The 16,016-nt window shown below is 34.3% G+C and overlaps 1 protein-coding gene across 1 annotated transcript in view; it reads right to left on the minus strand.

Annotated features, from left to right (window-relative positions):
• LOC108754829 (transient receptor potential cation channel subfamily V member 4) overlaps positions 1-16,016 on the minus strand; it is a 30,277-nt gene that overhangs the window by 1,545 nt on the left and 12,716 nt on the right. The window contains exons 5-12 of the mRNA XM_018497452.1: positions 13,172-13,323; positions 5,197-5,413; positions 4,160-4,321; positions 3,116-3,313; positions 2,528-2,640; positions 1,017-1,366; positions 357-608; positions 2-263 (exon numbers count right to left, since the gene is read on the minus strand). Coding sequence (XP_018352954.1) covers positions 2-263; positions 357-608; positions 1,017-1,366; positions 2,528-2,640; positions 3,116-3,313; positions 4,160-4,321; positions 5,197-5,413; positions 13,172-13,323 — 1,706 coding nt within the window. The remainder of the gene's footprint in view (position 1; positions 264-356; positions 609-1,016; positions 1,367-2,527; positions 2,641-3,115; positions 3,314-4,159; positions 4,322-5,196; positions 5,414-13,171; positions 13,324-16,016) is intronic.

Below are 16,016 nucleotides of genomic sequence, written 5' to 3' on the forward strand. Positions count from 1 at the left end.
TGGTTTAGTAGGAATGCCGTTCTGCTTGACCTCCGGCTTAATTGTTTCCACGGTGGTCTTTCGTCCTTCAGTCTCGATACGATTCATCGGTGTCTGTTCCGGATCGTTCAATAGTGGTCGATATCGCAGACTTTGTTCGACGGACGTTGTAGATGAGGAACTGTCGCCATCGTCGTCACGGCGTGACCGCTTCGTAGCAATGAATCTGTTATTCGCGGATTTTATCCTTCGAAGGCGAGCTTCGGTGCCGAGTAAATTATCGCCTATAAAAACGATTGACATAAATTTCTCTATTTATAATAATATAACATTTATGCAATTTTTATTAATTATAACTTCGTGTATTTTATACTCACCGCCGAGGTCATTGTCGCTGGACTCCATGAAGTACTGTTTCTTAACGATAGAAGATTTCTCAATGGTCGGCGGCGCGACCATGGCGAAGTGTGCTAGAATTTGCGGGTCGATTGTGGTTTTCATTGAAGCTTCGCTTGTGGCTAGAGCGGACCTCGCTATTTGCAGTAGAGTTTTGTAATCCGTTGTAGTCTCGGAAGCGATGGCGAGTTCCAAAAATGGATCTTCGACGGTTTCTTCGAGCGCTTTTGTTTCTATATTCAATGCTATTTAATCTCTTCATATTAAATTGATTTCATTTTTACGAAAAAAAAAAACCGTTCTCTGCATATTTATTATAATTTACTCTTGTTATTATCGAATATTCACAGAAAGAAGTTATTAATTACACTAGTTGACAGAACAAATTTTGATCAAGTATCAGATTAAGTGTTTCTTTTTTATACTTTTTGATGCGTTGAATTCAAATCTGTAAGTAAAAACCTCATTTTTCTTGAAAACTTGTCGTGATATTTTTATTTACAGATTTCAATTCAGTGCATCAAAAATGATAAGAAAATCTATTCTGATTGAGAGTTACTAGATAAAAAGAAAATTTTCTGTTTAGCATTGTCATTAATTAATTATATATATATATTAAGAATGTGCATATCTGTACTTACGATTCGTATTTTTCAAATTCATTGCCTCCACATCCTTTACGGGATCGATAGACTTGTCGATTAAATCTGTGAGACCTGGTAATTTAGTTTCCTCTTTAATGGGTTGATTATGCGATTGCGCATTTACCACCGCTTCTGGATTATTTTGGGTTGATTTCGTCTGCTGGTCGTTGAGAGCGGCTTTCGACTGCGCTGTCTTTATCTGTTTTGCGTCGATATTGGTAGGTATGCCTTCCGTCGCAGTGGATAAGTCAAAGTCATGTGCAAAGGCCATTACGTCCAAAGCTGCGGTTAACGCATCACCAAAACCTGCAGTAACTGCCGACACTTGCGGTTGACCGGCATTGGGACTGTAATGTACGTGAAATTAACGCGTAGCCACAATATTCCATGAGCAGATTGATGTAACATATAAAATGTTCAGTTTAGAGAGAATTATTATCGGAATAATTATATAATAAATAATATCTAATTCTCTTTTAAAGAGCAAGTAATTGACAAGGAGATTTGCCGATAAAAAGTTATAGATTAGCGGCGTAGTAAACTTACTTAAGGATTATAAAATATACCATTCGTAAAATATGCCATCCATTGGCAAAAAGATATATATGATATGACGATACTGATAAATTAAATTGAATTGATAAAAGAAATAAATAAGAAATTATTCGAAATTAAATCATCAGCTTTTTTCAAGATATCAAATTATCGATGTGCGTCTGTGAAATATCTGATTCTTTATATTAAATGTCGGATCTATTCATCTTACATCCTGCTATATAGATATTATGTAACGCATCGCTTCGAGCTTCATAAATATTTAATAGACTCAAGATATGGTCACGTTGCTGTTATGCGTTACATAAAAGCATCGCCAATCCATGAAGGTTTCCGATGTTTCTAGATGCCTGCGTTAGCTATGTCCGGATTGCAGGTGGCAGACTCGACGGAATTACGAGGTGATAAAAAGTATTGTCCCCATACTGTCTCTCTGACAGTGAGTCACTCCCGCAAGGACGATTGTAAATCTATGCGTTGCAAGTTACAAACGCGTGGACCGGTCGAGACACAATGTCAGCGAGTAATTGTAACAGATTTGCACGTTTTTTTGAATGTACATGTGCATGTGAAATAATTAAATAAAGTTTAATAAAAAGTAACATAATTAATCAATTTTTAATATAATAACAAAGTAATATATCTAAGCGAATTGTAGTATAATTGTAATAAATTTTAATCGAAATAAAAATTTAAAAATATACACGTATATATATTGCAGCAACATTTGAGTGGAACAAAAAATACATCATAATTTTTTATTTTATAATACCGGTGTAATAATTAACAAGTGCGTATGTTATAATCTGTAATAATATAACAGTAAATTGAATATGAAACCGAAAAATTATAAGGCAACAGTGAGTATTTTGGAATTATACGAAAAGGGTAATAAACCAACAGATAACCTTGGAGAAATACTGTGTGATGAAATGCGATGAAAGTATCATTACCTGCTGACTCGCACAGGGGTGGAAAAGGACGCACGACCCCACATTATACGACGGAGTTCCTCGCCAGTCATACCTCGTTTTCTCAATTCGTGTATCGTGACTTTTCCGACTCGCTGCAAAAGTACACGGGGGCGAAGTGATAAAATTATAACGCCGTCGTGTTACGATACTTTTATAGATGTAATTGAAAAGTCGAGAAACGGTTTCAAGAGTAATAATAAAGAATAATAAAGCAATATATTTTTTTTCTTTTAATAAATATTCAAATTAGAAAAATTTCCCATTTATTTCGTTGATCTGCGAAAAAAAAATGGATTATTGAAATATTAATGCCGTTTCACTTTTAATACATCTTGGAGTAAATATTGCGCGTAGTTGTACTATTCTGACGAAATTTACTACACCGTAGCAAAATTTGCTGTGTGCATTTTACGAGAGTTCGATACCAGAACTCATATCAGTCGAATGGGACGCCGATAAATAAATTGTGACGCTTGATGCACTGGTGTGAAATAAATCTTTGGATATACATCGCCGTCGGTGCATGCATACGTATGAAAAAAGAATAAATATAAGTAAATAAATCACCTTCCAATTAGACACAGCGCCCTTACGCTGCTTTGCTCTGGTTTTTGATTTACTTTTAATAACCAACACGCCCCTTTGTTCCGACGCGGGGTTGTTCGGATCGTCGCCGGGTCCCAGTTTAATGCTGTATTCCTGTAGATAATTATGAGCGTCTTTCTGGGATACGGCGCGTTCCAAAGACACCACGATTTTTGCCCACTTGAAAATTAATAAAAAGCATATTAATTGAGCAAATAAACTCGAGAATTGTTTTGTGATATTTATTTGAGCACGGAAAGAACAGTTTCGTTGAAATATCTACATAAAACATACATATATATATATATATAAATTTTTCTAAATCTGAAAACAATTTTGTTGGACCATTAAAATATGTAAATATGTAGGTCACTTAAACTGGTTGCTGGAATATCCAAATTGTTTGAAATATTGTACATCATGCTTGAGATACCTACGTAATTATTTTGATAATCCAACAAAATTATTTTTAAATTTTATTCGTACCTACCTAAATTTTTAGGTATTTCAGCAAAATCATTCTTTCGTTTATATGGAAAGAATGTTTTTGTTGAATGCTTTTAATACTAAAAAAAAAAAAAAAAAATTTAGTTATAAATGTAGACTTGAAAATAATTTATTGGATAAATTTTAGATATTTTAGCAAAATTTTTTTCCATGCATGATCTACACACACACACACACACACACACACACACACACACGCTACTACAGTTGATAATTTCATTTTAATTTATCATTAAACCTTTGTGTAGGACAGTCCATGCACAGTTCGAGTATTTTTATTGTGTATTTCTACCAAACATTTTTTGCCAATTTCTATATACAATTTCAACATATACATTATCAACAATATACATTATCAACAATAGATTTTTAGTTTAACAAGTACAAATACTTTGTGGAAATATTAGAAATTTATTTTAGCGCTTTCTAGCATTCGAAAAAATTATTTATAAGCAACATGTCTTGAAAGTGTGGGTATCCCAAATTAAGAAAGAAATGATGAATAATTTCAATACCAACCTGCTTGACGAATTCCTTTTCGCTTTGCTCGATAACATGTGCATATGTATTACCCATCATGGCAATTAGCATGTTGAGCAGCAGTATGGGCACAAGTACCATGAAAATCGCGAAGACGGTCTTGCTCAAGTTAGGATAGGTCGTGTTACTCAAATCAGCGTACTGCAATATAAGCAATGACAGCAATTGGATAAAATGCAACACTGGTACATCGTTGCCGGTAAATCGTCGCGACAATTACATGTGGGTGCTAATAAATAGGCGACCAATGCCCGATGTTGCGTGCCCGCCGCGCGACGGCGGAAGCACGTAGAATTTTCGAACGGAAACTCGTATTTTCCATCGTACTATGGTCCCCTCCCCTCCCCTTCCCTCCCTCCCTGTTAATTCAGTGCAACGGGTTAATCGTTATACGCGAACTGCGAAACCGAGCAATGATTTTTACCGGACAGGCGGTATTTTATGCACCCGCCGCGCGTTCATGCAGATGCGCGCGCGATCGTTGTGCTAAATCTTTAATTTCGTCAGGAAACCATATTGTAGTGTTATTTTGTGCGACGCGGGATTGTCCGTGATTGAAATTCAAGATTCATAGCCGCGTGTCCTGCACGCACCGCCGGAACAATGTTTGGGATGATGTAAACGCGCGTGCGACGTTCAATTTCTAACTTTGACGTGCAGTAATTAAACTAATGTTTAGCAATACTCTAAAATGTTTAAAATCGAAATACAAAGGATGAGCAAAAAAAAAAACAACCGTACGGATGAGATAAACAAATGGATTTGTTCAATGGAATTTCGTAAATATTTCTGTAAACGTTAAATAGAGCAAATTAAATTTACTTCGCTCTTTCATTTATATATTGTAAATAGAGCAAATTATATGTGGTAGGATTTAGATATAGATAAAAAAAGAAAAGAAAGAATGTGTAAAGAGGATTAGCTTACACTTACGTGCATGCGTGTGCAAGATAAGGGTCTACAGTAGAAACTGCCACGACGTGTGCCAATAAAGCGGTAATCTATGGTGAGCTTACGTTATAATCGCCGAGGGTTATCTGAAACAGTGCCATCCAGGTCGAAGGATAGGAATGATACAGAGATGATTTCACTCCGGGGAATCCCTTATAAAGAAAGTAAAACGATTGCGAGAATCCAAAGAGCATAACCGTGTAGATAATACCGAAGGTCAGCATATCGCCCGTTATCATGCTGTATACCATCGTGACAAACGGACCAGTCAATCGAATCGCTCTGTAAGAGAGAAATTAATGTAGTAAACAAGTATCTTGAAGAGCATAAAGCATCTTATAAAAATTTATGGCAAAACTAATTGTATGGACCGAGAGAAATGTTGTTACTCATAAAAAAGTAATGTTTTCATTTTAAGATATTAAGTATTTATTTTATTCTTGTCTCCGTTTTTTAAACTTAGGCCCGTTTTCATAATATATTTTTACCTAAAGATTGAAAGTTACCAAGAAATTTATGAGTGAACTTTATTAATGAATCTCTTGGTAACCTTCAATCTTTAGGTAACCATATGTTGTTTTAAAACATCTAAAATTGAAGTATTTTTTATTATTAAACAGTTAAATGTTTGTTTTCCAAAGATGTTTTAAATATAAATATTTTGAACACTGCACTCTCCACAGAGTGCTTCGTATGTGTAATCATTTTTATTTCGTTGGTACGTTATTAACAAAAACTCTCTTTTTTTACTTTTTTATTTAAAAAATTTGTTAGAATAATCACAAATTTCGATTAAAATAACACAATTTTTTAATGAAAAAATAAGACAGTTTTTGTTAGTTAAATATCAACGAAATAAACAGTTATACGTATCAAACATTTCTCTCAGCGTGAAAAATAGAAAAGTGCAATTTACGGAAATGATGAGATATCGAAGACAAAATTTCCGAAGTTTATCGGATTTAACTTGTGCACCGTGCAGTTTGTTTTGACTTTAATTACACAATGTTCCACATATTAGCGGTATCAACAAAATTATCATTATTGCTGTTACGTGAATGAGCTGTCGTCGTGTTTCATTCAGTGATGATTTCGCGCATCAAAGTTGGAGGTAAATCAGTTTATTAACGTCATCGACATCGATTTCACTCGTATGATTCAAATGCGCTTAATATTATGCATACAAAATCCATCGTAAAACATTCGTCTGCCTGATATATGTGGGACGCACATGATAATTGCATCCCTCTAATCCACCAAAATGATGTGTCTTTTCGCTCGCGCACGACAATCGCTAAAGCTAGATTCAAACATCATCATCCCGCAAACAAATTGATACACGTGTATTTTCTTTCTCGCGGTATACGTAATTAAGTTTAATACCGATTAATGTAAAAGTGTTGTTTACGATTATCGCCGCGCTGCCTCTCGTGACCGTTCAGATCGGTTTGAATATGTAGAAATAATAGCTGATTTGGAATACATGCATTTTTGTATTTTGCTTCCGTGAAATGGTCCAGATATTATTTGCGTTTACCGGTATTAATTCGCACGTACAGAGAAAGCTTTGGATAACGAAATGTTCGGTTAACAAGTTAAAAAGTGCATGGCTTTGAACACTTGATATCGGAGTTCAGTTATCGCGTTTCCAGTAGCCGCGATAACACGAATAGGTCAGGCACGAAAAGTGCTTGTGCAGCAATCCGGTGTGCATATGTAAACTACTCTTCTTACACGCAGCTCACAAATTTATAACGAGGAAAACAATTAAATGCTAATAACTCTACCTACCAGAGAGAAATTTAAATACGTTATTGATTACCCTGAAATAATCGATAACGTATAATACAATTTATCCTTTTTGATATCACTTAAAAAAAGAAAAAAAATAAAGAACAAGCGTAAAGTGATTTAAGTGATTATAGTAAATGATATATTAATTTACAACTTTCAGATATTAAAAGCTACTAAAAAATATTAATATTTTAATTAAAATTATTCATGTCGTAGACACGAACGTACATAAACGAATTTCAATAATAAATTGTGAAATTGACAAGATAAAAAGGGAAAATTTATTACGCAGTATATAGGGATATGTTTAAAATGTTTAAAGGTCTTTTAATTGATATCCCTGTACTCAAAGCGAGAGAAAATTTCATTTTAAGTTAGCGTATTACTGATTAAATTAACTTTGTAATGCTCCAATGTAAGTAAGTTACGACTCTTTCGTTATCGCAAAGTTAGAATCGCGACTACTAATATAAAGCAGGCTTCGAATAAAGTATTAACGTATTATACTTCATCGCCATTAAAACACTTCACTGACAAAGATTTACTTCAATATTCTTCATATTGTCTACCATAACTAAATTTCCTTTTTATTTCATAGCTGTACGCAAAAGAATATAATATATTAACAAAATTTAATTTTAATTTTAGCTAATTGAAAGAAAATATATAAATAGAATTATCGCGTTGAAATTATAATAAACGGAATTCTAAACGGAATTATATATAAATTATTTTATTCTCAATACGTTGTACTGGATTTCTTCGTCCTTTTTCGCCCGATGAATTTTTTTATGCGCTTTGAGGATCGCGTATTTGCGTTATACAATGGCAACTAACGGTATGCTACCCTACTAACGGTATTGATGAAATGAAAACGATTTGTAATTCGAGACTCGTGGCATCCGACGTATCATATGCGAGCACAATAGGAATACGAACTGTAATTTAGGGATCGAAGAACGAGCGATTAAAATCGATGTCGTCACTACCGCCGTCGCCGTCGCCGTCGCCGGACGGCTACGGAAAACAAAAGCTTTTTAATCCCGACGCTGCATCCGCTGCACCCGTCGACAGACCGACAAATTTTTCAGATTCGTCATTCGGCTGAGATTAAGATTGAAGAGATTCTGCGAGCGAACGAACGAATGAGCGAACGAAGCGACGGACGGATGAACGAATGGCGAATGATCGACGAATAACGGCGGAAGAGAGAGCATCGATCGAGCCTCCATTAACTCCGACGACGACGACGTCGTCATCGTCGTCGGTCGGTCCTACCCTCTTCCGCTAATCGATGGGTGACCTTATCTTGTCAAGGGTTACCGGCGCTCATAAATCTTTGGCCTTTTTCTCAGAGTAAGTTCAAGGGAGGGTACAGCCGCGATAGAAAAGATACCGTGGATATTCTCCGATATAACTCGCACGATATAGCACAGTATAAGCGATGCAACTTGGATGAGGGATATAACATCGTTGTCCCGGGTATCGCGTATACGTTGTCCCGGGAAAATCAATAGGAACGACTTCCGCTCGCCAAACAAGTTTCCGCTATGCGAGTTTTCCTTGCTACTTTCGAGCGAAGTTCGAGAGGGGAGACGTCATATTTTTTTCTTTTTCCTTTTCTTTTTTTTCACCGCCTCATGCTACTCCTTCGGTAATTATGCCGGATTAATGTCAGCTGAGCCACCGTATCGATTTATCATAATAATGAATTATAAACAAACTTTTGTTTCTTGCTGCCATGATGAATATCTGATTATGAGAAGGAAACTTGAAAATATTATAATATATAATTAATTTTAACTACTAGCCTTGCGTATGCAGAATGTTCCATGAAAAGTTGCACTTTAACTGTAGGACCACTACTCCTGTATTTAAAAATAACTCCTGCATTTTTGAGGAGATACACGGGTGATAATTATATTATTCCGTATTTAATTCGTATATTTATTGATCGTACGAGATTAATGTAAATTAAATAAATTATTGAATCAATTATATCTGTGTGAATATCATTGCTACCAAAGAAACGTATGCTTAATGTATTGCTACAGGCTTAATATAGCTTTTGACGCTGACAAAGTATCAAATCGTATTAATCCAAAAAGGAGGATAAATTGAATGATGAGTAATATCACGAGAAAAAAATTATAATGTCATTATCGATGCCGTAATTCGATATAGCCTTTGAAGTCCAGAACTGTAATGAAGGACTAACTATGTTACCGAGTCCCCATAAAGTGGGGACTCCAATATATTTTATTTATTTAGAGCGCGGCGCGACGTAGAAGCCGCGATATTCCCCACGCGTAATTACTGTCCATCAGGATCCTCTTTAGACTCTCCAACATCACTTCGTTTAAGTACGTATACGTGCAGTAATTCCTCAAAGGTTCCCGCGCACTCTCGATGCCACTCGGGGTTTCTTGTCTTCCATCACGGCTGTCGTTCGCCTTGGCAATAAGCCACAGTCACGCCTGAGATTAATTTCGCACAAAATTTAACGGGAGCCCGCTACAACCCGCCTCTAAAGTTACGGCCTAAGTGCTTTACGATGTACCATTTACGAGCCGCCGTTTTACGTCTGTTTAAATTCAATATACACTCTTTGCGCCTGTACAAGTTCCAGGAATGCCTCTGTATAACTTATAGCTAGCTCTCAGGCATCTTGTACCTTAAGGCGCAGCTGAAGGCTGCACCAGGAAGAGGGTACAAAAGCCAATATAATGTTCTCTTCTTTGTTGATATTTCGCGCGTTTCAGCTCGAAGACGATATCTGATAGAACTTTTTCGTATTCTATGATGTATACAGGGTGTCCCGTAAGTTTTGGCTAATCGCTTTTGTGTAGAGCAGCAGCTAAACTAAGTCGAAAAGTCCTCTATCCGTTTTGCAATTTTCGCGTAGTTAACAAGATATTAGGGTAACTCTGGAAAATATGTCGCGCTGGGATTTACGCCGTAGAAGTTAGAAAAAAATAGAAGGAATGGGGGTAATTTTCCCGCAACTACTTTGTTACATGTCTTTATGTTATTATCAGTATTGGTGTTATGATTTCAGTTCCTTACTGTTAATATTAATGAAATTATTATGAGTTGAATCGATTTGTCACTGTGTTGTGTGTGAGTAGCGCCATCATAAATTATAATCTACATAAAATAATTACTGTAGGACGTGCAAAAGACTTAGTGATTATTTCGTGAGTGTAGAGAAATAGTAAAGCATGTTCTATAATAAAATACAAGTACTTTGCTCGTGTATTCTTTGTTTAGTTTGTTGTCTATATCTCAACTGTTTGGGACATACGGCATTTTTAGCGGGATTTGTGTCTAAAGTATACGAAGTGGGCAGATTAAATTCAGTGCACTAAATGCAATAAATGCATTACATGAAATATATACCTCATGTCATAACACTTGTAATACATGTGGGAAGATTGTAATTATTATTTTTTACTTCATATACATACATATTTATTACTTTTATTCCTTAATAAAACTTTATAAACGCATTTTATAAGTTATTGTGTCATTTTACGACTTATTTATATGCATTATTTGTAAATTTTTCATGAGCCGCACATATCCCTTCCTCCCCCTATAAGTATCCCACCCCTATGGGATACACGGCAAAAATACAAAGGTTTAAAAAAATTCATTTTTTAATACGAAATATAAATATTTCGGATTTCCAATATTTTTGTCACAATAGCAGTACAAAGTTTTTACTGATACAGTTCGTTTACTTTAAACATAGTAAATAATACTTAATAAATTAGTTTTTGATAGATGCTGCGTATATACCGGAGTTATCCTAATTACTAAAAATTACCAAATTGGTCTTGAATAATTTTTTACTCAAATACTATCAACTTTACAGAAAAATTGAAAGAGACAAAAAATCATTTATTCTCGTCTCATAAAGTTCTGAGAATTTTTTCAGAATTTTTTCATACCGTATTTTCTCATGTTGGTAAAAATAAGAAAATGCAGTACTAAAAAGTTGATAAAAAATTCTGAAATAATTCATATAGAGTTCTATGAGAAGGAAATAAATGATTTTTCTCTCTTGCAGGTTTTCTGAAAAATTGATAGTATTTGAGTAAAAAATTATTCAAGATCGATATTTGGCAATTTTTATTAATTAATAATTTATTAACTATTGCGGAAATTGCAAAATGATAGAAGACTTTTCGACTCAGTTTAGTCCGCTCTATCTACACAAAAGCGATTGGCCAAAACTTACTGGACACCTTGTATATTTCTATGATATAGTATATTATATAAAATCACCGATTGTGATTGAAACAATACACGAAAAGATGAGACACGGAAATAATGTTTTTTTAAAGTTTCTAAATATTTAACTAGATTTGAATGATTATACAATTTTGTTAGACCATCGAAATAATTACATAGGATTTCAAGCATGATGAGCAATGCTGCAAAAAGTTTTGACATTTTAGCAACCGGTTTGAGCGACCTACTTATTATTTAATAATTATTTTAATGATTCAACAAAATTATTTTTAGACCTGTATTCAGTTAAATTTTAGATATTTCAGCAAAACTGTCCTTTCTGTGTAACAATAGTAATATTTATAGAAATAGAATTCTATTAAAAAAACATGATATATGAAAATAGAAATACATTTTCAATTACTTAATTCCCTACGAAAATTTAATAATAGATCAGAAGAAAATAATATCGCTGCAACGATCGGATATCTGATTTGTAGAGAAATAGAGCGTCGAGCGATTAGTAACTATCTGACACCATGCACCTGCTGAAATATAGTGTTTTAGCGATGTTTACGTACAATCGGACCGCGGTAGAACAAACTGAATTTTCCGAAAGGAGCAGCTGCAATCCGACTGTTCTATTCCCGATGTCGGTCACGTAGATTTGATATCACGTATTAGGAACGTATAAGCACAATGCGAATGCACGTTCTCGCCTCTCGATAAACCATTTGTCCTATTCTTCGCGGAAGTACATCCGACAAGAGACGTCGACATTCGTCAAAGTGTCGTTAAGCAAGAAAACGTTTGCTAGCAGCATGTCGCGAGTAACCGATGTAGGAAACAGATTCACAACTTGTGCAAGTTCTCCGTAAAAACGGGAAATTCTGCCAGTAGAATGCAAATAATGATTTTATATTATGAGTTATGGAGACACATTACGATGCCTATAAAGATAATGTGTATGTGTTTTAAGATATTTAAATTATAATCATACTATACATATATAAATAAAAATAACTAAATAAAAAGGTTTAAAAGCTAATATATAGAAAGTAATCATTGCAAAATTCTTTCTCATGTGTGTGAATAGCTTTCAGAAATTGGATTATCGTGTATAATATTAATGCATATAGCTTAATTTATACATTGAAAAAAGTCTGCTTTGGTAAGCCACCAAATGATTGATTAAAATAATTTCACTCAAACATTCGGTTTTAATCTTATCAAAAATAATTTTATCTTTTTAAATATTTAATAAGTATTACTAACCAAACACATTATGTTTGGTAATACTTACTAAATATTTAAAAAGGTAAAATTAATTTTATTAATCGAACATTTGATTGAAATTATTTCACTCGACATTTGATGGCTATTACCAGACTTTTTTCAGAGTACAGCACAGAACATTTGCGATATTACCGCAATATTACTGCAGTATTGTTGAAATAATCTGTGCTATACGGATAATATTAAACATCTTCGCGTTGCAATTTTATTAGAACAACTAATAATGGGGAATGCATCCTTTCATAAAAATAGAAGTACGCTTTTTTCAGCTTTACCCTTGATACCGCGATATCTTTTTTTTTTCCTCGTCAATCTACCATATTTAGATCCCATCCTTTTTTACGATTACATAAAAATAACCAATCACGATTATTTTCTGCACGTTGGCGTACGTAATTTTGAGATACAGCGGAAAAAAAAAACGTTAAATTATACCCAAAGGAAGGATTTGCTACACGAGAGAGATCCATTCGATATACTCAGTCCGACAAATAGCTTGCGGTGTACATACGCACAGGTGGCTGTAAACACGTCGCCAGTTTACACGCGGCGATTGTCCGTGGCGGTGGCGCTAAAATGATGCGTGAAACAAATGGGTGGCAGCAATGTAACGAGTGCGACCTGGTCGCGTCGCGCCAGTAAATTGCAACCACTTTAATTTCGCGGCTGCCTCTCCCGCGTCCCTCCATCTCATCTCTTGTATATATTACTTACCCGGCGAAAAACATAAGAAGAAACCACGAGCCCGGCACAGCGAACATCAGTATCGCATCCTCCGCGTGCCGATCGCCAGCGATACGACATGGAATGCACGCGAGAATGAGCAGATTGCTGATCACGAATATCAACTTGGCCGGTTCGTGGCTCTGAAATGCAAATGCGCGCAGACGGAACGTTAGTGCGGCCTCATGCACTCTTGCAACGTTTCAGGAACGTTCGCAGGGAAATCGATATATTTTCGTGCAATCTCGATACCTCCGTGTAACGAATGCGTTATCACGGCGTCGCGACGACGCACAGAGTATTTGCCCGATGCGGATCGAGGATAGATAAACAAAAATATTTCATACGATTGTCTCATCAACTTTAAAACGGTCCGTAAGATATTAGTTTTTGAGAGAGAGATTTCATATTTTAATATTGAGATTTTAAAAAATTTGCAAAATTTATTTATTGTATGTATATATTTATATTATAAATTTCCTCGAAAAATTATATATAAAATACATATTATATCAAATTGTGTGTGAAGAAAAAAAACAATATTTCTTTTCAAAAAGATTCGATGTTAAGCAATGGTCAACGTTACGTATGAAGAGCTGAACATTACATTTTTATCACAGATAAAATATTTTTATCATTTATACACACACACACACACACACACACACACACACACACACACACACACACACACATTGATTGGACAAATTATAGATTGGATGTTGCGCGATGACGCAGCTTGTGCGGCTAGGTGCGTGTTAACGTTTTTGAACCGTCGTAGTATTAATTACCCGCAAATCGAACCGGATACATGTACTTGCAATAATATATAATACAACGTTATAGATTATATTTGATTGTATTGAATCAGACCGGCGAATGTGCTATATTGATCCTGTACAAGCAATAACCAACATGATATATGTATATACATGTATATTCTCTCCTAATTGATAGATATGAATAGATAACCAATAGGCGTGCTAATGCGCCAATGTTTGTACATTTTTGTGATATTTGTGAGACTTCTTGAACTGGAAAATACGTAATATAATTGTATTAATATAAATTAATTAATTATAATAATAAATAATAATATGTTATATTATATATATGATGTATATTACAAAATAAATTTGATTAGCTGCGATTTCTCTTAAAATAGAAAATAGAATAAAATTGGCGAAAAAAAATTTAATTGGAAGCTATACGTAGTTTATAATCTGCTGGTGGAAAAAATCCATCTTTACTATCGAGGACATATATCGAAAATATCATCTCTACCAAAAATGCTTTTAACGCAATCCATCATTATCAACAATGTCTGTCCTGAGATTTATATGATACGAAAAAAATAGTATTGTTAAATGAAAAGTATTAAATTACATAGTTATATTAACACTAACTTTCGTTACAAATTCGATTCGTTATAAATTTAATACAAAAATAAGTTTGTCTTTTTGTCTATATAATTTGATACAATTATATAACAAATAATATATCGTCTTCAGTTATCTATAATATATCGTCTCTGATTACACAGCCAATAAAGAAAAAAGATAGAAAGAACTCATCATCAAATTGCTACCGCGTTGCTGTCGACGTTGTTATTATAATACCGCTACACGTAATGCTTCGATAATCATCGCTCTATCTTTCTCTTATTCTTCGAACTCATTAATGCATGAAAGATTAATACCACGAACGTACAGCTTCCTTCGACAGCCGTAGGATATCTTGGCGCATCCATAGATCCGTGATTCGTTACAGTTCACCAGCCTCAGGATTTGCGCAACTGACTACACTTAGCCTAGCATTGCCGCACTGAAATTGCGCCGTTGAGCATCGGCATTTGCGAACTAGCACGAAACAACGGGATATTTCATGATTGGGAGAAAAATGACGAAAATGCAGATGGAAAACCGGAGCATTTTATACATTTACTCAAAGATTTTTCATCTTGTTATATAAAAAATTAATTATTTAGAAAAGGAATCCATTAACTTACAGAATTAAATTAATTCTAAGAGAATTAATTTAATTTTTTACGTTTATATATACTTCGTTATAATTGCATATAGAATTTTATGCAACTTTATGCAAAATAGCCTGAAAGAAAATTACACATCTCTGTATTTCTTTGAAATTACTCCATTTTTCTCTATAAAATCCCAGTGTGTTTTGTTCGACAAATCACACTTTAAAGTCTCAAATTCCATCTCTTACGTATATCTTCAGTTTAATTATATTTCTATTTAACAATGCAAAAGTTAAAGAACTCCGTACTAATTAGAAAATTAAATCTCGGTTAGTTTTCACAGATAACGTACACTCTCCAAAATATCGGTGGATTTAACACCGATACGGTGTCTACATAATTCTCACTGTGTTGGGAATATATTAACACTAACATAGTGAAAATTATACATATAAACATCACATGGTATTAAATCAATACCGATATTCTTTAGAGTGTAGCTTATAACGTGATGAGAACAAAAGGCTCAGTAATGGATATTTTTTGAATTATCACTTATCAAAAGTGTTCTGTGTATGAGTACAAGTTTTATACCTTTTATACATCATATTTCAAGAACTATCCATTATCGAGCCTTATGTCTGTGACATCTTCACTACGTTACAAGCTATATTATATGTGAAAACTAACTCATTTTGTTAGGATCCAATTTTTTATATACACTGAGAGAAATGATTTTGTTTTAGGAACAAATCAAGGGAAAAGAAATGTGATATTTGTTAAAAAAACAATTGATTACTATTGCAAATTAATTATTTCTCATTCGTCAATGTAACAAATAGTATCGCTTGCAAATAA

The sequence above is a fragment of the Trachymyrmex septentrionalis genome, unplaced genomic scaffold (genome assembly GCF_001594115.1).
Source record: "Trachymyrmex septentrionalis isolate Tsep2-gDNA-1 unplaced genomic scaffold, Tsep1.0 scaffold81, whole genome shotgun sequence".
NCBI classification, from domain to species: domain Eukaryota; kingdom Metazoa; phylum Arthropoda; class Insecta; order Hymenoptera; family Formicidae; genus Trachymyrmex; species Trachymyrmex septentrionalis.